This window comes from Desmodus rotundus, chromosome 7 (assembly GCF_022682495.2).
Source record: "Desmodus rotundus isolate HL8 chromosome 7, HLdesRot8A.1, whole genome shotgun sequence".
Classification (NCBI taxonomy): domain Eukaryota; kingdom Metazoa; phylum Chordata; class Mammalia; order Chiroptera; family Phyllostomidae; genus Desmodus; species Desmodus rotundus.
Genome location: NC_071393.1, coordinates 19,913,325 through 19,935,445, shown reverse-complemented (window position 1 = coordinate 19,935,445; position 22,121 = coordinate 19,913,325). Strand labels below are relative to the sequence as shown.

Below are 22,121 nucleotides of genomic sequence, written 5' to 3'. Positions count from 1 at the left end.
ACCCTAGCAGTGAGTTTTCATGGTTTTAGGACAAAGCTCTAGATGACCCACTCTCCCAGCCCCTCGCTATGGCCCGGCCTAGCCACCTCTTCTTATACCCCCCACCCTGTTCCAGGCCCCTCTGGTCTTTCGCTTCTTGAACATTCCAAGTTTCTTCTTTGTTCTCTCTTTAAACAATGTGTTATCAAGTATTTAAGACAATATCTGACAGTGGATAGACTTCCCCACATTATATTTATGTCCAGTTCCTTTTCTTCATTTAGGTGTCTGCTTAAATAACAAATTCTCAGGGCCCTTGCCTGCCCACTTTGCCTAAAGTGGGTCTCATATGTTGTATCTCAGCACCTTTTAGTTTTGCGTGGGGCACCAGTCCCAGGAAGCGTGGCACCTGGCGTATAAAACACTTGCCGAGGAGTGCAAGAGTATTTTCCTGGGGCTGCACACCCCCCTCTCATGTGACAGTGGCCTTCTTTACCTGTGCCATTGTGCATTGTGAAGCTCTGGAAACCCACTTGTTAGCCCAGTGACCTTGGGCAACACACTTGACCCTTCTGGATCATCTCCCTCATCTATGAAATGAGAGGAGTCCAATGTGTCACGGTGCGGGGGTGAGGGGTGGGAATGAAGAGACCTCTGCTGGAGCCCTAGCAGAGGCCTTGGGATTCAGTGTCACGTTCTCGATGCTTCTTCCCTGGGCCCTTACAGGAGTCAGAGCATTGGATGATGAAGGTGAAACTCCTGAGCCTGGTTAGGGAAATGGGTGACCCTTCAAGGAGCCTGGGGGGAAGGTAGCTGTGAAACTGTCCTTGGGTTAAGCCCGGCTCTTTGCTGGGGGCATCGGGTCTTCCTTGTGGGGTTTTTGGGTCAGTGTTGAGCACGTGTCTGGTCTGTAGGGTCCTGGGGAACAAGCGTGTGCGAGTCGTGACCAACATGTGCCCGACAGAGAGTAGGTAAGCCATTAGTGCATGAAAGGACTTCATTAATCATCTCTTCCCAATTCTTTAAAATTTTTCTACCATCTTCTTCTTGAAACTTTTACGCCTCCCACCCTTCAATACAACAGATTCCACATATAGGCCTGCAATACATAAATATCTGTTGGGCCGAACAGATTGCAGAGGGGAGGAGACCCTGAGGGGAGGGCAGCCCTGTCTCAGGGTGCTCGTCGAGTGCTAGGAGGGGCTCAGGGAACACAGAATAGAGTCAAAGCAGACAGGTCAGCCACCTCTTCCGGCGAAGAGCCCAAAAGAGATGTGAGCTCCAGGCTGAGGGTTTCGGAGATGCAGAGATTTTAGCCTAGGCTGTGAGGACAAAGTCAAGTACTATATAACCAGAAACAAAAACAAAGCAAAAGACACACAAAAAAACAAAAAAACCCCAAACCAAACAAAAACTCCTCCCAGAGGAAATAAAGAACAAACTGCCCAGCAACGTGCAAGTGCCTGGAGAGGCCTTCAGAGGATGGGAGGTGCCCCAAGCCTTGCACATCCAGACCCTGCCCGAGAGCTGTGGTCCCCGCCCTGGGCAGAAGCTAGTGTCTTGGCCCTGCCTTTTCTGTGGCTTACCCCACTCAGGCCTCCCTGCAGCCCGGTGCCTTCCTGGTGCCGTTCTGACCCTCATTTTCCTGCTGTGCCCCGCTGCTTTTTTCATGGCCTGGGTGAAGTCTAAATAACTGGGCTGATTTCTGTGTATGACCCACTGCTAGAATGTCTACTCCCTGAGGCCAGCGGCCCTGTGTGGTCACCTTCAAGCCTCAGTGCCCCTGCTGGCGACCAGGAAGTGATTGTGGAGACACTGACTTCAGAGTCCTGACCCTTGGCTCTCTATTGCCTCTAGACCGGGAGTGAGAGACCTGAGGGGACGAAGTCCTCAGTTACATAGCTGCTCTGGAGTCTGGGGCTTTCTCAACAGCAGCAGTGACAGCATCTGGCATGTAATGGGCGTGCTGTGCCAAGCCCTGTTGCAGGAATTGACATGTTAGTTCATTGATTCTTCATGCTTGCCATGCCAGTGGATGCATGTATTACTCCCATTTTTAAGATGAGGAAACAGGCATAGAAAAGAGGCCACGGCTGCATGTAAAAGTCATACTCTGCACTGAAAGTCATACATTGTACGTGAATGCTTGGTGAGCTGGAGCAGGACAGGAGAGGCAAGCCACTGTTTAATCTTTGAAAGAGAGTTCACATCTTTTGGGGGGTAGAGGGGTGATGGCAACTGGAAGTTAACCCAAGCCCGTGGCATTGGAAGAGCGGGCTAGAGGGGTCTGCTGCCGGTGGGCATCCTCTTGGCAATTTGAGCAACTCCCCGTGGGTCCTTGGGCCCCAAATAGTGACTGGCCCTCCAGTGACTGCAGGTAGAAAGCAGTGCTGTCTTCTGTTGGCTCAGCACAGCAAGTCCCCGAAGGTCTTCGGCCTCCACACGGGCTGTAGCCAGCCCCCAAACTCCACCAGCTCCTTGTCGTAGGTGCCCCACCCACCTACCACAGCTGCAGCCCATGTGTCTGTTCCTGACCAGAGTCTTTCAACTGCTTATGTCATTCCTGATGAGGTGGCTGTGGCCAGTCCAGGGCCCATGTTATGCGGTGGGAAGGACCATGGCCACATGATTATCTGTCACAAAGGACAAGGGGGTACTTGCCCCCTTTAAAGCATTCCTTAGAGTAATAATGTTGGTTACATACCCAGAAGGTACATTTTTTAAAAGAAGGTACATTTTTAAAGGAATTCCAATGAATTTTTAAAAATCCAAACTGGAAAGTTTGAATCATAAACCCAAGTAGTATGAAGACCCCTTGCGCGTGTACCTACCACTCAGCTCTGAATGAGCAACTCTTGCTTCATGGATTCTACCCCCACCCCAATTATTTTGATACTCGGAGTGTTTGAGTGGCTGCCCAGTGCCCATGGGTCCAACTCTGAGCCTGGCCCCCTTCTCCCGGGTCTGCGCCTGCCTGCCCACCTACCATACTGTGTCGCCCAGGGACCCTCACAGGAGCCCAGCTCTTTGCCACCCTAGCTGCTCTGCATCCTGTTTGTTCCCCTGCCTAGAGACCCTTCTTCCTGGAGCTGAGCGCTGCAGTCCCATCCCACTCACTTTCCAAGGACACTGGACCTCCAGCTGCCCCCTGCTTTTTAGTCGGAATGCCTCAGGCCGGGAGGGTCTGTGAATCAGAGTTGGTCCCTGCCTCACGGGCAGCGCCGCGGCCCTGCTCAGGCTCTCAATAGTGGGTTAAACCAAATAGCGTTCACTTCAGAGTTGAAAGCTGTAGCACTTCACAAGTGAAGACACGGGCATCCTCACAACTGCTGCTGGAGCACATAAATTAGGTCATTTTTCTGGAAGGCTGTTTGGCAATCTGTTTATCCCAGTAACCTTAAAGTGTTCCTTTCCTTTGGCATTTCCTCCAAGGCTCTTCTTAGCAGGAGGGTTCAAAGTCTGGTGGCGCTGGTCCTCATCCCGTCCAGAGTGGGGTGGGGGAGACAAGCCAGCCCTGGGAGCTGGGTCAGGCAGGTTGTTGCACCTGCAGAAGGTAGGCTTGGAGCTGCTGTTAGAAAGGACGTGAGCGATCCCCCATAACACGTTGCTATCGAGAAGAACACGTTAGCAAGCAGGACACCATGGTGCAGGCCGAGTTTTGTTAAATAGATGTCTTCAGCTGGTTATCTGATTTTCGTTTTCTTTGTAATTTGTAGTACATATAGGTATGCATGTATGTTTGTTAACAGTAAACACATATCCTTTTGTGACCAGAAATCTCGTGAAGATGAAATGAGGTGGCTGTGGCCACAGACGGCTTCCACAGGTGGGAAGTAACCATGTGCTCTGGCAGCAGGGAGGTCCTCTCTCACCTGGGTCCCGAGAGCCAGCACAACCTTCTTAAGACAATTCTATCTTTTCCACGCCTGCTAAGAAGCATTCTCCTTTCGATCTGAAATTGTCCCTCCAGCTGGCACTCCCTCAGTGCTAGCGTGAGAGCCCCAGAATGCTCCCCGCTCCATGCCCCACCCTTTGGTCACCATCACAGCTGGCTGTCCCTCTGTCATTCTTTCCCTTCCCTGTTGGGGGTTTGGCCATGGCCTCATCCCTTCCTCCTGGGATGACGGCTCAGCCCACTGCAGTTCCTACTTCCTCTTGAGTTTGTAGAGCCTTCATTGGCTGCATCCTGGCATGGAATGAAGAGATAAACTCTTTTTTGCTATTTTTACACTCATTATTATTATTATTTTGCTCTGCCCACAGCATTATAAAGTCCTTGAGTGTAGGAGCTGGTCTTGCACCCCCACATCTCACTTAGCTCCTAGCATGGTGCCTTGGCTTAGACGAGAGGTGCGCACAGTAGTTGCAGGCAGGGTTGTAGGAAGCAGTGCTGCCTTCCGTTCTTGCAGCCTGCCAGGGCCTTCTCCATCAGTGCTGCCTGACACTCGCCTGCCTCTTCTTCTGAGCCTTTTTCTTTTTTAATTGAAACATTTGTTTAAAGACAAAGGGCTGTTCTAGACGGTTCTGTTTAGCAGATGAGCAGATGAGTGCCCCGTCTCAGAGAACAAAGGGGGATATACTAGGTGGAGTCTTCTTGAAACCCACCATGAGGGTTTCCCTCCACTTTAATAATGAATCTTCCTTCTAACCCAGGCGGGGACCTGTTAATAAAGGTCTCGATTGAGTGAGTTACGTATCTCAGGGTGCGTTTAGGGCACTGAGTTTTCAGAAAAGACATTCGACCTCTCTAAGTCCCAGTTCTCCTTACTTTGAGCTTTGTATTTCAAGAATGTTTTAAACACAACAGAGTTGCAAGGACAGTAGAGAAGGCTCGGGCACACTCTTCCCTCCGCTTCACTGACTGTCTCACAAATGCCTTCCTGGTGCTCCTGTTTGATGAATGGCAGCCGATGATTGTTCTTCCTCCTTCTGGACCCCTTGTCCCCACAGGGTCTCTGTGTGGGAATCTGCTTAGAGGGATGGGGGCCAGTGGGAACAAGTGAGGTGTGACCCAGTTGCTGGTCAGCCTGTGAGCTGAGCCACTTCTTGCAGTCCATGAGAGGGACAGCAAAGCACGGGAGTGGCATCCAGGCCAAAGCTCCCGGACTAGAAAGGCTCCAGCCTTTGGGGCTCCTGTTCTTCCCAGCCTCTGTCCTTCCTGTCCAGGCTCTGGTGGGCGTTGGGAGGCAGTGCTTCTTGGTTATGAGCTGGCTTATCCCCACCCCACTGTCCTTCTGTTCTGCTCTTCTCTCTCCAACTTCCTTTCAGTCCTCATCAGAGGTGACACTTGAGGAAGTGATCTGGCTGCTGTGTATGGGATGGGGGTCCTGATGGATCAGCCTGGGCCCTTCAATCACCGTAGGTCTGCTTCGATTCATATTAGGGAAGACTCACGCCTGTGCAAGCGCTGCCTGTGGAAGTACTGCCGAATCCCTGCCAGGTGCTCTGTGATAGGAACTCAGGCTTGAGGCCATTCAAGTCCAAACCCAAGGATGGGGCCCAGGCAGGATCTTGCAGCCAGGGCTCAAGAGCTCTTGCTTATTTTACAAAATATTTCTTTCCATTAAGTATAACAGACCTACTACAGCAAATGACTTAAGGACATGAATCTTGGGCATGACAGTACAAGAGGAATGTTCACGCATGTCAGTGCCCCCATAGCCACCAGCAAGACCTGCATCTTAAACAGGCCCAGCACCCAGCAGGCTCCTCCCTGTGCTTCAGCGGGCGCAGACCCTGCCCCACGCTCTGACTTCCCCAACCATGGAGACATTTGTTCTTGAACTTCCTGTCATTGGAGTCACACTCTATGCAATCTTGCATCTGACTTCTTTCGTTCAGCATTATGTCTGCGGAATTTGTTTTTGTAGGCAGCAATTTTTATTTATGCCTCGTGTCGTTACATTGCGTGACTCTACCCCAGCTTACTTTCTGTCCTACCCTTGATGGACGTTGGGGTTAGTTCCAATAGTAGGCTCTGCAGACTGTACTCTCGGGGATCGTTTCTACTGTTTGCTACCAGTAGTAGGCTCTGCAGGTACAGGGCTAGGGGTGTTTTGGTTCCTGTTTCCTCATGAGTACACTCTGGGCTGTGGACCCAGGGCTGGGTCCAGGGGCATGGCCTCAGCTGCAGCACGGGCTACCAGTTTTTCTAGGTGGTACCAATTTACATTCCCACCGGCCATGTGGGGGAGTTCTGCTTTAGACATCCTTGCGAACACCTCGCATTGTCACTGCCTTTATAACAAGCACCCTTGTCGATCTTAGTGCACACTCAACGTTGGGACCCACTGGGTGCAGTGGCAACAGGAATGGAAAGAATGATTTGGGAGGGAGAGAAACTGTAAGGAAAGAAACGGAAGAATTTGGTGACTGGGCTCCTATGTGTTGTGTGTACATACATGTGTTGGGGGGAGAGGAGAAAGACACCAGAAGGAGAAGAGCCCTGATTCTGAGAGGTGGGGTGCGGAGGGTGATGTGCAGTGTGGGGGTGCCAACCCTTCCAAGGGAGAAAAGTCCATCAGCCAGTGGGAGATGCACGGAGCCAATCTGGGGGAGCAGTCAGCTGCAGGAGTGACATGGGTGGGATGTCCTCGTCCTCGGGTTGGGGCGGCAGGGGAGGCCGAGCAGCTGGCCTGGGAGGAGGGCTGTGGGAGCAGAGCAGATGTGGCAAGAGGCTGGAGTGAGAGGGTATGTATGGGCACAGGGAAGCCAGTCCCCCCAGCTCAGGCCGGGCTCCGCCTCCTGTTTTGGGTCCGTGTGTTCAGGCCTTGTGGCTGCAGTGCTTCACCCCTTCCAGGTAACGCTGCAGAGGGTTTCAGAACAGGAAAGTGTTTTCCAAGATCTCCCTGCCCAGAGATGCCTGTTACTGACTTTCTAATCTATTTCCTCCAGTCCTGTTTTTGTGTGCATGTAACTTTATTTGTATGTATTTTGAATATGTAAATACATTTGTATTTCTAAGTGGAATTAAGCTCTGAGTTTCGACTGAGTTGCGACTTTCTCACGGCTTAGGTTGTGTTCATCTCCTGGGTGGCATCTGCCTGGGACCTGTGTGCCCGCCTCCCAGGCTCATGCGAGGCGTGGAGCACACATGCACAGCAAGTTGCCTGGCCCGAGGGGCTCTTTCCCACAGTCGGGCTCTGTCTGGATAGCTAAGGACTAGACTGACTTCTAGCTGAGGGAACAGAGTTTTCAAAACTTCTTAAAAGAAATTATTTCTCTCTTTTTTAAAATAAAAACAATTTTTTAAAGTTTATTGATTTTAAGGCCAGAGAGGGAAAAAGAGAAAGAGAGAGACACATCAACATCGATTTGTTTTTCCTTTTTGGTTCATTCATTGGTTAATTCTTGTATGTGCCCTGCCCAGGGACTGAACCTGCAACAACCTTGGTGTATTGGGGCTACTTTCTAACCCATGGAGCTACCCACCCAGGTAGATCACTGATTTTAGAGAGAGGGAGAGAAACATCGATCAGTTGCCTCTCGCACACACCCGGACTGGGGACTGAACCCACAACCCAGGCTTGTGCCCTGACTGAGAATCAAACCCACGACCTTTCCGTGTATGGGACGACATTCCAACCAACTGAGCCACACTGGCCAGAGCCCAGGGCTGATTTTTAAAAAGACTTTTATTGGTTACTGCCCTCCAGAGGCCCAGGCTCCTTCAGGCTGAAGGGGGACTTGCAGTTGTGGTGACTCAGAGTGCACGGGCACTCACTCCTTGAGTGACAGCCCAGACAGCCTCCCTGGGGAGCAGCACTCTCGGAGATAATCCTCTTCTAGGCTCCTCTGCACAGTCATCCTGCTTGCTCGACATGAGCATTTTACTTACTACTTTGTTAAATCTTCATTGTAGACTTTCCCAAACATTCACAGAAGTAGAGCTAATAGAAACATCTCTCCTAGTTACTTCCAGAGGTGACAGCATTTGGCCACTGTTTCATCTGTCACTCCTCACCTCTTCCTTAAATCACATCCCAGACACCTTATGATTTCAAGTGCCCGTACTCGAGTGCAGATCTCTGAAAGATAGAACTTACCTCCTGTGCCCAAACACCACAAAATCATGTGAGATAAGCATTTTATTAAATTATTGGGTTGGCAGAGAACATCCTTCCCATGTGGCTGCATGGTGGTGAGTGGGACGTGATTGGGGCTGGATCTGGGGGAAGCCAGAGTGGTTCCAGGACTGGAGACCAGCGGCCAGTGCCTGGACAGGGTCCACAGGCCTCTCCAGCCCTGGCTGGGTAGTTCAGTTGGTCAGAGCGGTGTCCCCGTACACCAAAAGGTTGCAGGTTCGATCCCTAGTGGGAGCACATATAGGCGGCTTTTCTCTCATATCACTGTTTCTCCTTTTCTTTCTTTCTCCTCCTTCTTCTTTCTCTAAAATAAACAAACCTATCCTTGGGTGAGGATTAAAAAAAAAACAGAAAAGAGGCCTCTCCGGCTTCCCTGGTTCTGTTGAGGCCACACTTCAGAGAAGCTCGCTCAGTCTTCTGCACTAGCTCAAAGAAGCGCATGCCCTTTCAGGGATAGTGGCGTTTTCCGTAGGTGTGGCTCTTCCATTGGTCCAGTGTATTGGGAATGGAGAGATCTTGAGAGCAGAAATTGGAGCACCAAATCAAACAAAATGAGAGTAATTGTGAGGAGAAAGCATTTAAGTTTCTTGTGTTTGTATGCTTAAAAAGTTTATTTCTGCAAGACTAAAATACCTCTTCCTACATGTAGGTGGATGGTTAACTTCTGAAATACATATTTTTATCTTGTTAGCAAACACTTTTATGTTTGTTCAGAAAGTCAGAGACCCAGAATGCAGAAGCGTGCTCACAGAGAAGAGGAAGACGTTGCAGTCTGGGATGAAGTTGGGCCTGCAGGCTTCTCACTCCCTGTGGGGTCGAGAAGGCTCCCTCCGTGTCTGGGCCAGATGTTTGCTTTGGTTACTTTTGGTGACTGTGCCATCTGTGTCTCGTCTTTTCCTGCCTCCGAGATGAAAGCACCTGGGGCACCGGTGCAGTAAACCACTGCCTGTTGCAGAGTGCCGGGAGGCCAGAGGAGGTGCAGGAGGCCGCTCTATGGCCATCTGCGGACCTGGTGAAGGTCGCCTGACTAGCGAATAGCCCTGCGCTGACGGAGGACGGGGGAGGGGTTTTTCCGGCTGTGGCAGTGGTGAGGCACCTCTCACGTGTGTGTGGGGGCGGTGGGGAGACGGCTCTGACTGTGCTCAGACTGAGCGGTCCCCTGGGGAAACCGGAAGGAATGTGTGGTCGCGGTTCAGGCCACTCCTGGAGGTCAGAACTGCTGATGAAAGGGGAGCTTCCTGTCTGTCTCTCCGTGGGCAGAGTAAGGGAGTTCGGATAGGTGAGCAAGACTCTTCTTCATAGCTGGCCTTCGTGGAGTATTTCTCTGTGGCAGAGTCTGGGGCACACTTTTCAGGTGAATTTTGTCATTTAACTTTTAATTACTTTTTATCTTAACAAAATGCTATACGCACATGAATTTTTGAAGTCAAGGAACAATAGAAGACTTACGAGAAGCTATGGTGGCTCCCTCCTCACCAAGTCCCCCCCGTGGCTCTCAGCTCTTTCTTCTGGCCCCTGCCTGTGACTCGAAGTGGTGTGCACGGGTGTTCTCTTGAGTCATCCCGTTTGTAGGTTTCGTGAGTTACCTGCTGCTTTTCTGTGCAGCTCCCATTACACAGCTGTTACCTCTGCTTCTGCCTCGGCCCACCCGTGTTTTGCCTTCTGGGTCAATCAGTGGGTGAGGAGAGCTGGTGTTTTATGCCTGCACGAATGAGAGTCACAGTGGAGCGCAGTGGCATTCTGTGGTCGTTCGTTTCTTCCTCCTAGAAAAAAATTGCCTTCTTAAAATGTGCCTCGTTTTCTGTGTACCTGTGGCTACCTCTTCCCATACCTTCTGGTAGCCTCCGGGCACAGTTACCCTGTGCTCAGTGTGGCCAGGCCGTTCATTCTGGCTTTTCCCCTAGACTCCCCTTCCCGGGCACTGGCCAGCACTGTGGGGAGGCCAGGCCTCGGCGTGCTTGTCCCTCAGTTGCGTGGCCACATGGCTCTGTTGTCGAGGCTCCTCCCCTGGATCCAGTTGGGACAACGAGCTAACCAGCCGAGCTACCCGTCCAGGGCTGGAGATTTCCTCAATTTTGTCTCTGACTTTTCACAGTAACATGCTTTTATTTGTAAGAATACTTTGTTTTTGTCATCTGACTTCTCCTGTTTTATAGCATCCTGTTCTTGTTAAGTAGATGCAATGTCTTATCTCTATGGAAAATAAAGACAGTTTCTGGGTATTTTCTTCTTCCTGCTGAGTTTCTGATAGCTCCAAATAATATTTCTCATGGGGGGGGGTCTTTTTCAAAAAGATTTTATTTATTTATTTACTTATTTTTAGAGAGAGGGGAAATGAGGGAGAAAAGAGAGGGAGATAAATATCAATGTGCAAGAGAAACATTGATCGGTCGCCTCTTGTACACCCTCAAATGGGGACCTGGCCCACAACGCAGGCATGTGCCCTGACCAGGAATCGAAGCTGTGATGTTTTGGTTCACAAGCCAGTGCCTGATCCACTGAGCCACACCAGTCAGGGCACAGGAGTCTTTATCTGCCACATTGGAGTGTCTAGGAGCCCTTGGCTGGCTTCTCACTCTAAGAAGGGGGAGCTGCGTAGGTGAGTGGACACTCTGCACACCTGGGCTTGTCCACTGGGAGGTTCACTGGCGGCCCCTGCAGCTGCAGGTTCTCTGTCTGTCTTCTGGAACGCGGTCTTTCAAATGCTGGGCTGAGGGGGACGGCCTGGGTGCCCGCCTGCTGGGCACTGTGCTGGAGGGGGCTGCAGGTGCGTGGGTGGGTCTCGGCAGTTCGTGTGGATCTAGTCACTCAGGTGGGCATGCAGCCCACCTGTTCCATTACCCTCCCCGTGCCTTTTTAGCAGGGTGGGTTGACCCTCTAGTCCTGTGACTCTCCGTTCCGTGCTTTTCCAGAGAATACAGTCCTCTAGTGGTTTCCCAATGTGGGGACGGTTACACAACAGTGCAAGTTGGGGAGGGATACAGGGGTGGCTTTCACCCAGGAATCCTCCCATTCACCTGTGGTCCCAAGCGTCTGGCGCTCCCCGTCGTCCTGAGCCATGCAGATACCCGGGCTGTCACCTGGCTGTCTCTCAGCCGTGCTTTCTGGGCTGGCTTGCTGTGTCCTTCCCCACTCACTTGTCCTCCAGCTCTCCAGCCTCCAGAAGTGTCGGCGCCAGCCCTCCCATTCTTCCCATCTTTGTGAGTTTCTGTTAGAGAAAAACAGAATCCTTTTTTTTTTTTTCTGTGAATTTAGTGTTGTTTTGGGGTAGAAGAAAATTAGATGTGTGGGTTCAGTTCCTCATTCAAACCTGGAGGTTATATCTCATCTAATTTTATTTTTAAAATGAAATTGTTGTAGGGAATGTGTTTATTTGGATGGTGACTTAAGCAAGCTTCATTTAAGTCAAGCACCTCACCGCACGTACGGCTGTGTCCCTTCACAGATAGGGGTCCCTGTTCTCAGCCGGCCAGAGCATCACATTTGGAACTGCGTTCTTCATTCTGACTGATGATCCCTTATCTTTCTGCTCTCCAAATAATTCCTGATTTTAAAAGATTGGGCCGTGTTTTCCTGCCAGCGCCTGCGTGGTGGTTTGCTTTCCTCCAGTCTGTCTGCACCCCCGGCCCTATCCCTGAAGGCGGGTCAGGGGGCTCCTTGGTGCTACAGTGGGGCGGAAGTCTTGGGGCTGTCCTCATCCTTGTGCCCAACTGGCATTTAGGGAGGGGACAGTTCTTTTTCACGCTGGCCTGCGCTGTGCCTCACCAGCCACGGAGCGCCCCGGGGCTGCACCACAGATGCTGGGAGCACGCCCCCAAACATTCAGGCCACACTGCCCAGGCCCAGGGTGCGGGCGGGATGGGCACTCCCCGAGCACCCCGACAGGGAAGTGTGGCTGCCGGAGACTTACCCCTCAAACATCGGGGCTGGGTTCGAGTCGCCGAGGGTTTGGATCATCGGGGCACCTGTTTCTCTGGTAGGTGGCTGGTGAAAGTGTGGTAGACATCTTTTTCCCTTCGTGGGGTCTGTTTTCTGTGATGTGCTCAGGAAAGCCTTCCTCATCCCTCTGTTGTGTAACTGTTTTCTTGTTGTCATCTGCTACTTTAGGATTGGGGTTTTCACACACTCGGGGTCTCACGAATGAGCTCCCGGCTCCTGTCCCACTGGCAGGGAGGTGGCAGTTCACCAGAGGCTTCTCCTGGAGTGCGGGTGGGGCTGGCGAACGTCCCCGCCCCACTAGGGCTTAATGAGTTGAGAGTACTGTGGCTCTCAAATCGGGAGAGGTTTCCTCAGGGCAGAGTGAAAGCCTTCCACACAGATGCGGGGGCAGATGGGGTCCTGTGCACCTGCGGTCAGAGGGTGAGGAACAGTGAAGCAGAGCAGGCTGTGCTGAGGCCCCTTCTGTATGCTTCCCCCCCCCATCTGGGCCACAGCCGTTTCAGAGCACTTCTTAATGAAGAGGACGCACCTGGGGCGCAGAGTGCCTCTCCCAAGACTAGAGTGGGTGAGCGGCCGGGCTGGAATTCGCACAGCAGTCTGCACGGTTCCAGAGCCCAGGCCCACCCTCCTGTCTACTCCCTGCCAGGCCCAGCTGCCCAGCACTTTCGCCCGCCCGCCACATGCCTTTCCCCAGTCTGGCCTCTGCAGCCTGGACGTGCTTGTTCAAAGCCTGGGTTCCCCCGTGCCTGCCACCCTGATTCTCAGCTTGTGCACCTCATGTTTCATTAAAATACATGGTGTTAACCACTTCTTGTGTCTAAGATTGCAGGGTGTTTTCTTGATGTGTCACTGCCTTCTGCTCCAGCAGGATCTGGACAGTGAGGGCCTCCTCTGGTCCCTGGAGGGAGAGCTCACAGGCCTGTGTGATGGGTCAGGTTCTCCCTCAGCAGGCTCTGGTTTAAGCCAGACACCATGGAGCCCTGCCTGGGCAGGCAGGTGCAGCTGCGGTAACCAGGAGGAAGCAGGCTGAGGGAGGTGGCGGAGCCCAGGTCGCGCCAAGAGCTGCGTGCTCTGAGCTGGTGTCAGTCCATTCATTTTCTCAGGGGCTGGTCCAGCCGGGCAGACATAGCCCTTCTGTTATGGTGCTAACACCTCCCTGGCGGCTTTGGGTTTGGTGGTGGCTGCTTGGTGTTGGAAGTGTGGCAGGATGGCCTATTAGGGTCTGTCCCTGTGGGTCGACACCGGTTTTGCTCCCTGACCCACCCCAGCTAGGCGGCACAGAGCTGGGGCCTGCTCGTGTTGGGCAGAGCGCACCTTGACACGTTGGCTCTTCTCAATTGTGCCTCTGGGGCTGTAACCTCCGCTCCGCTCTGTATTTGGGGCCCTCTCCTTGTTGTATGGTAAGATGCCTTCGTTTAGGGATGGTGGCTGGAAGGGGTTGGTTTTCTGGAGGTGGAGGCCAAGGAGTGGCCATTCAGGTCCAGCTGCTCTGGCAGGCCTTCAGGGACAGCAGCAAAGCCCACCCTGGGGAGAATGGAGGAGCTTTGGCAAGCAGCTGATTCTGCCCCTGTGCGGGGTACTCCCAGCGTGGACCTGGGTCCTGACGACAGCCTCACACAGTGGACGTATCAGGTCCTGCATGCAAAGGAGGGACACCATATACCCAGGCACAAGGCTGAGATGCAGCGTGACGTCAGTCGGAGCCTGGATGTGAACGGATGCCTCCGCCACAATGCTGGGATGGCTGGATAGGAAAGGGCAGGCCCTCCTCTCGGGGGGAATGTAAGATGCTAACAGAGAGCATAACTGCCTGGTTCCTTTTTTGCCTTATCTTCTGTGTTATGGAATGTGATCTGCAGACTAGAAACAGGAGCAAAAACATTGTTAAAAATGTGGTTTGCAGACCTGAAAACATTGCTCAGAGCACCTGTTTATTCTTCAGCCAACCAACATGCAGAGCCTGTTTGGGCAGGCTCTGCATGCAGCAGGGGAAGGGACAAGTGGGTGACACGGGCATGGCGCTGCCTCGCAGGGCCAGGGTGCCTGGCCAAGGAGCGGCCTTCCTCCTTGGCTCTGTACTGGTGCAACTGCTCTCATGGCTCACGGGAGAACTGGACGTTCGTCCCAGTTCCATTTCCTGTTAAGGTGTGTGTTCCAGCTTGTCCAGGTATGCCTGTTTCTGCCCTGGCCGGTGCCTCAGTTGGTGGAAGCATTGTCCCATACACAAAAAGGTTGTGGGTTCAATTCCCAGTCAGGGCACATCCTAGGTAGCAGGTTCAGTTCCTGGTCAGGGCACACACCTGGGTTGTGTGTTTGATCCCTGGTTGGGGTGCATACAGGAGGCAATCAGTCGATGTTTCTCTCTCTTTTTCTCTCTCTCCCCGTCTCAATCTCCCCTCTCCCTCCCCTCCTTCCTCTCTCTAAGCATACCCTCAGGTGAGGATTAAAAATTAAAAACAAGGAAGATATGCCTGTTTCTGGCCTCCAATGTTGTCGATGCTCCTCAGGCTGAGTCACTAACAGCTGGTGCCTGTGCCATCCATGTCGTCTTTGACGTTGCCCTGACCGGGCTGGGATAGGGCTCCTCCCCCGGCGCCCCTGGTATCTGGTGCCTTTGGGCCTGCTGCAGTCCCACCTAAACAGACACCTAAAGGCTATTACAGCAAACCAGGCTCTGTGTGTGATCTTCCTGAATGTGCCAGGTGTCATTACTATGGTCAAGACGCACAGTGTCTGGCCCTGGCTGGTGTGGCTCAGTGGGTCGGGCGTCATCCCTCGAACTGAAGGGTCGGCAGTTTGGTTCTCTGTCAGGGCACGTGCTTGGGTTGCAGGCCAGGTCCCCGGTTGGAGGCGTGCAAGAGGCAACCAGTTGATGTTTCTCTCCTCTATCTCCCTCTCTTCCCCTCTGTCTAAAAATAAATAAAGTCTTTTAAAAAATGCACTGTGTCTGTGGGGCCTAAGAGTCTGCCACCCCTATAAACGATGGGCAGCCAGTAGCTCGGGGGAACAGCTTTCAGCCAGCCAGGAGCCTGGTCAAGCCCTTGGGGATAGCTGCTTTTGGGCAAAGAGCCCATCTGTGTAACCACACCTCACTTTCAGAGATCTCAGCACCCCTCTCTTCCTCTCTGTGCTTCACATGGTGGCTCCTGGCTCCACCTTTTACCCACAGCCTCCCCACTCCCCAGCCACTCAGCGTCCAGGCTCTCCTGCTGACCAGCAAGTGCCCTCTTGCCGCGTCCACTGCTCTGCTCTGGGTCACCCTGTAGGTCCCTGGCTCTGTGGCAGGGTTTGCCTCACACTGCTGTCGGAAGGTAGCCAGGGGAACAGGTCCTCTCCTGGGGGGGCACAGGTGAGGCACCCTTCTGAAGACAGGTCTGCTCAGTCACTTCTCTTGTCAGAAATGTTCAGTGACTTAGAGCCTTTCAGGTGCCATTTCTCGGTGCCATGTGAGGAGTACTTGCCTCATGTGGGTGCCGAGTCCTCCTGGCCTGCCAGCCTCACTTCCCTGTGTGTCGGACCTTGACTTTTCTCCCTGCATCATTCCTCTAGCTGCTCTCTTGTGGTCCCTGGCATACACCCCCTTGTGCATGCTCTGCTCCACCTTAGGGGCTTTGCCAGCAGGAACCCGGTGCTGCCTCCTGTGCAGGCTTGAGGAAGTGGCCAGAGGGCAGGGACCCTAAACTCACCTGTGTTGGCTGAGTGATCCAGCAGTGTGGCGGGTCAGTGTCATTTTATTATTTTCCTTCATACATTAATGCAGATTTGTCCATCTCTTAGCATTTGGCCTCCTTCCTGCGATTTCTTGAAGAATCACAAATCTGATCCTGCAGCCCCACGTGCACACTCTGTCAGCGCCTGGGGTTTCTTTGTTTGGAACAGTCGGAAGGCTTTCTAGCGGCAGCTGGACTGGGCTTGTTTGATTCATGTGGGGGAGGCAGCAGAGCCCTGACCCGTTTGTTCATGTGTTTTTCCACAGTCCCAGGGCTGGGGAGATGGGCAGGGAGACCCGTTCTGTAGGGAAGAAAACAGTCTGTGAGCAGCGGGGCCAGGCCTGAGATGCCCCTTCCTGTCTAACAAACGCACGTGTGTTCTCATCCGTGTGTGGGCGCACAGATGTGGGTGCTGCCGATCCAGGGGAGCTCAAGCCCAGCTATGCTGTACCAGCTATGCTATGGGCGTGGCTGTACCGCGGTGGAGCGTTGACGTGGTTTAAGTGTGTGACCGGGCTTCATCTTCCGTTGTGCATGTATCGGCAGGCGTGCTTCTCAGATGTTTTCCTCGTGTGCGGTCGGTCTCCTGGCTCCCATCTGGAGAACCTGCATACACCCCCCTTGGCCTTGAGGGGACTGAGAGATGACTTGTCAGAGAAGGAGAGTGGAGCTGGGATCCCATTGCTTTTAATACCAGAGTCGGGTGGGGACCAAGACCATTCAGAGAGCAGGAAATAGAGGCCGGCCGGCCCCTCAGCCTTCCAATGTGCCCTTGATTTTGTGCTGGTGGTGAGTTATCCCTAGGCCCTGGCCCCTCTGCCCCCTTGGGCTGGTGGTGGCTGTTTGTTTCGTGGAGACCACCTTTCCTTCTGTGACCCTGCCCTCTCATTACCGTGCACAGCCACCTTTCATCACTTTGCTGAGCGCCCTCCCGTGTTGCCTCTCCGGGCTCTCAGTGAGGCCGGGGTGCTGGGGGCCAGGCCCCTTCCACTCAGGAGCCCTCTGGCCCGGAGCCCTGCCGGCGCAGACTCATAGGTGTGTCAGCATCTCCTCTTTTTCTGTCTTTCAGCGAGGACGCCATGAGAAAAGCTGGTGTGGCCCATAGTAAATCCAGCAAGGAAATGGAGAGCCATGTATTCCTGAAGGCCAAGACCCGGGTAAGACCCCGCTGGGCACGGAGCCTGTGGCAGCGAGACTCCAGAGAGGCAGGGTGTGATGCAGACCTGGAAGCCCCTCTGCCTTGGGAGTGGGGATAGGGTGGCTGCCCACTGATTGGCCATAAGCACTACCAGCTTTGCCTGCAGCACTCCGTGGGTCTTCCCCTGGGTCCACGGAGTAGGTGCAGGGAGGTTGCTGGGTGGACTCCCGGGGTGCAGGCCCCCCGTCTGACCCCAGACTGCACTACATGTGTCCTCCATTCGTGGTTGGCACCCACAAATCCTGCAGGGTGTTCACTAAGGCCCCCGCTGCTCCTGAAGAGGGAATGAGCGCTTTGGCTCTTGCCTCAGTGTCAGCCCTACCAGGGGGTCTTCACCTAAGCCCCACAGGGCCCTGACATGTGGACCCAGAAGAATTCCTGTCCCCTTTTGTTCAGGGATGAAGGTGGTGCTAGTGGAGATTGAGGCCTTGATCAAGGAACCAGGCAGAGGAATATCACTGGTGGAGTAGCTGGGGAGGATTTCCGATCTGTGAGCACCCTCCTGGGCTGACCACCTCCCCCCATATGTGCACTTTCCCGGGCAGAGCTGTGTTAGTAGAAATGAAGCAGAACGGGCACAAAGAAGCCAGGCTGCTTATCTAAGGTTACCCAGCTTGTGCGAGGTGGGGCTGATGCCTGGGGCTTTTGTTCTGCACCATCCTGCCCTGTCCTCCTTGTACTGGGTTGGCTAAAAAGTTCGTTATGTTTTTTCCATAAAGTGAAAGACACATTCTTCATTTTCACCAACAAGTTTACTGACTTGGGTATTTTGAGCATGTCCGCTATCTCCCGCTATTGGCCTCTAGTGGGTAGAGGCCGGGGCGCTGCTAACCATCTGCCAGTGTGTGAGACAGCCCCACAGCAAAGAATCATTTGGCTACAATGTCAATAGTACCTAGATACTTTGTAAACTTTTAACACATTCAATCAGTCACAGCACCTTCTTCATATACTGCACAAATCATTTTTTGCATCTCAGTTCTATTTTTACCTTTCTTGAAATAATAAAGCATAATATGCCAAAAATGTTGCTTATTTTCTTCCATCTTCAGTATTAAACTGGCTACATGAAAATTTACCAATTTTGGTATTTAAAAAAAAATGCATGCTGATATGACAGCTGTCACAATACAGTCTAACAAAATTGTGTTGAAGTTAAAGACAACTAAGCACTATGAGAACCATCACACAGAAAACACTAAATGAATTTTTTGGCCACCCAATAGCTCCCAACCTCCAGTCCCCCGCCCCGATGCTCTGACTGGGTATACTCTGAGACCTGGTGCCTGAGCCGCGGGGTTGGAACTCTGAGACACGCTTGTGCATCACAAATTCACAAATTCAAAGCAGGCGGTATTTATGGCGCTTGATTGGATACTGGTTGGACAAACCAACTGGCAAGTCACCTACAGGTCAGGTGGGGAAACCTGAGCACGGTCCGTGTGCTGAGATGCGGTGAACGGTTCGTGAAGTGGAAAGGTAGAAATGACTGGCTAGAAAAGGCAGGTTCCAGAACAGAAACCATCTATCTGTACAGTTTGGTGTTAAAGGTCAGAGAACATTAGTGTGTATTTGTGAGCACATGTACGTGCAAGGGAGGGCTCTGTGCCCTGGGCATATATAATACGCATTTTCTTGTTCATTTATTTTTTCCTATAACAACTTTATTGAGATCTACTTCATATACTATACAACTCACCCATTTAAAGTGTGCAGTTCAGTGGTCTTTAGGATACTCACAGAGTTGTTCCCCCAGCACCACAATCTAAATTTTAGAACGTTTACTAAGAGAAACTCCATATCCAGCCCTGGCTGGTGTGGCTCAGTGGATTGAGTGCCAGCCTGCGAACCAAACGATTGCAGGTTCGATTCCCAGTCACGGAGGGCACATGCCTGGGTTGCGGCCAGGTCCTCAGCGGGGTGTGTGGGAGAGGCAAGTTGATGTTTCTCTCCCTCTCTTTCTCCCTCCCTTCTTCTCTCTAAAAATAAATAAATAAAACTTTTTGTTTAAAAAAAAGAGAAACTCTGTATCCATTCTGTTACTCTCCCTTTTCCCTTGACCCTTAGCCCTAAGCAACCACTTACTTGCCTCTTGTTGCTATGAATTTGACTGTTTTGACTTTTCATGTAAATGCAACCATACATTGTATGTTTTTGTGACTGATTTCTTTCACTCAGCATATTATTTTCAAGGCTCATTCTTAAATCGTGTTGTAGCATGTACTTTATTCCTTGCAATTGCCGACTAATATTCCGTCATATGGACATGCCATATTCTATGTACTCAGTTGATGGGCATTTGGGTCGTCTCCGAGTTGTGGCTGTTGTGAGTAATGCTGCTGTCGTCATTTGCGTACAGGTTTTTTATTTTATTTCCCTTGGATATGTACCTAGGAGTGGAACTGCTGGACCACAGGGTAACTATGTTTAACCTTTTGAGAAACCGTCAGACAGTTTTCCAAAGCAGCTGCATCATTTTACATTCCCATCAGCAGTGCACGAGGCCCCAGTTTTTCCGCTCTTCGCAGGTGCTTGTTGCTTGTCTTTTCATTACAGCTATTGTAATGGGTGTGAAGGAGTGTCTCATTGTGGTTTTGATTTGCATTTCTCTGGTGACTAGTGATACCAGCATCTTTTCATGTGCTGTAGGCCATTTGCATAGCTTCTTTGGAGACGTGTTTATTCAAATCCTTTGCCCATTGTAATATTGGGTTCTTGGTCTTTTTATTGTTAGACTGTTAGAGTTCTTTATGTATTTGGGATACGAGTCTCTTATTAGATATATCATTTGCAAATATTTGGGGGATGGGATGATGTTTCTATTGTTTTTGTTAATTTGTATTATAATTAAAAGAACTTTGATGAGGGCTCATGGAGCTATGTCAACTTATGAAATGCTGAACTTGTCGGTTCAGTACTGTTTGTTATATATTGCTTCATATGGAACTACCCCAAAACTTAGTAGTCTAAAGCAGTGAGTCAATTCTTCTGATTCCGTGCGTCAGGAATTGGGGCAGTTGGAGTTGCCTGTCTGGCATTCCACTGGTATCACTTGTGACCTCTCATGTAGCTGCATCTGGCTGGCAGCTGTGTGGGCCAGATGGTCCAGAAGGCTTCACTCCCGTGTCTGCATGTTGGTTTTCCCTCCACGTCGTGTCTCCAGCAGCATAGGCTGGGCTTCTTACTGCACGGCAACTGGCTTCCAGGGAGTAGGAAGTGGAGGTTGCCTGTCCTCGGAAGTCCTAGAACATTGCATGGGTACAGCAGGCCCGAAGGCCGGTGCAGTTTCAGGGGAGTGGGAATTGCCTCCACCTTTTGATGCGAGCAGCAGCAGGAGGGTACAGAGGCCAGTGATTGTCAGCAGCCGTCTCAGAGACTGGCTGCCATGGAGACTCATGGCAGTGGGGCAGTGAGCCAGCCTAATATCCCGAAGTGAGCATCCAGCAGGCAGCACTTCCCCCACCATCTTAGCCTTTGCCTCTCTGCAGCCCACACACTGGACCTCAGCAATTTCAGTCCCACGTCCTGTGTTTGAGCTGCTTCTGTTGTGAATCCCTAACTCCAAGATGAGGCCCTGTTTGGGAGAGATATTATAAGAGGTGTTGGAACCTTTTTTACGGTGACAGACACACCGCTTAGGCACTGTGGTCTGGTGCCCAGCTTTTCACCCCTGTTCAAGTGCCTCAGGGAGCCGCACACCAGTCGGTGCGGCCCTTCACAGGTGGGAATTGGGAGGGCAGTGGTGTCTGGCGTGCTTGTTACCCTCATGCAACCCCATTAGAGTGACTATAGAAGAATTTAAAAGGGGAGACCCCACGGCAGGGAAAAGGATGGGGAAGAGTGATTTCTCTGTTTTTCTGGACTTCAGTAGGGGCTGGGAAGTGGAGGAGGCCATAGAAAAGGGGCTGACCTAACCTTGGAACTCTGGCAGGCTGGCGGGTCCAGAGTGTCCAGTTCTGAAGGAAAATGATGTGCTAATGGGCTGCCCAGGGCAAGGAGAACCTAGAATACACTTGTCTGAAAGAATTCGCCAAATTGCCTGGTGTGGGCTCATCCTTCCAGTGTGAGTGTTACCAACCCGAGGTAAAGTCCTCCCCACTTGTCATTGGCTGGCTCCCCGCCCAATGGCCAGACCCCACTTGTTCCCTCTAAAGTGATGTCCCCTCGCAGGGCCCTTTTCTGTGTGCTTCGCCTGTGTGAGCGCACTTGGCCTCACGTCAGCCCTGTGAAGCAGGTACAGCAAATCTCTGGAGAGGTGCGGTTTCAGATCCCGGGGTGCCTGCGGAAGGGAGTGCTTGCAGCAGCCCTGCAGCGCTCCACCCCCAATGGCTTCCGAGTGACCCAGCCTTTGCGAGAGTTTCGGAGATGTGTTCAACCCGTAAGAAAGCCCCTTGGCCGCAGTATGACTTAATTGTGTCCTGTACCCATTTCTCTGTCAGGTGGTCACATCCCCCCTTCCCTCCCATCCCCTCAGGCCTCCTCACACGGGTCTGGTCCCGAGAGCCTCCACTGGTGGAGTAGCCTCAGCCGGGAGCAGATCATGCTGGCGTCCCTGCCCTGGGCCAGGGAGTGGCGCTGGGACTGCTGCATGGTGGCATCTGCCGACCTGGCTCTGAGCCCTCGCTCCTGGTTCTATGTGAAGGGCTTTGGGGACATGCTCCTGAGCCCCATATACTGTATCTTGTGCTTCCGTAAAAGTATCTGGTTGCCTTTTAAACCTGCTTGCTCTTGTTTTACCTTTTATGGAAGTGAAGAAAACTTCACAAATTCTTTTAAGGTATCACCCATCTAGAAGGTGGTCCAAGGCCCTAACAAGACATCAGATACAGATTTTGACCTGGCAGCTCCCAGTCCCTTTCACCTCATACCTGGCCACCTACCTTGTTTCCTGAGCTTCCTTTAGACACCACCCCCCCACCCTCCCCACCTTGCTGCTCACTCACCAGACTGCTGTCCTTCAAGAAGCAGCCTCCGCAGGTGGTCCAAACACAGGAGCCCTGGCACCCGTGGCCTCTTCACTTCTATTACATCATCTTTCCTGCTGGAAATCGGTGGGGGCAGTGGGAAATTGGTGGTGTTGACAACCTCATACGTGTCCCTTCACTCCAGCAGAGCCTCACTCTCCCTCTTTCTGTACTGGCCTCCGTGGGTGTGCTTATCACCCCAGCTCTGCCTTCCCCCTGGGCCTTGCCCCCTCATGGTTTCCCCTGT

General features: G+C 52.2%; 1 protein-coding gene across 2 annotated transcripts in view; it reads left to right on the top strand.

Annotated features, from left to right (window-relative positions):
• The window catches only part of MED15 (mediator complex subunit 15), a 52,307-nt gene that overhangs the window by 3,288 nt on the left and 26,898 nt on the right, over positions 1–22,121 (top strand). For both annotated transcript variants that reach the window (XM_024557236.3, XM_024557235.3), the window contains exon 2: positions 16,782–16,869. In XM_024557236.3, the coding sequence (XP_024413004.1) occupies positions 16,782–16,869 (88 nt within the window). The remainder of the gene's footprint in view (positions 1–16,781; positions 16,870–22,121) is intronic.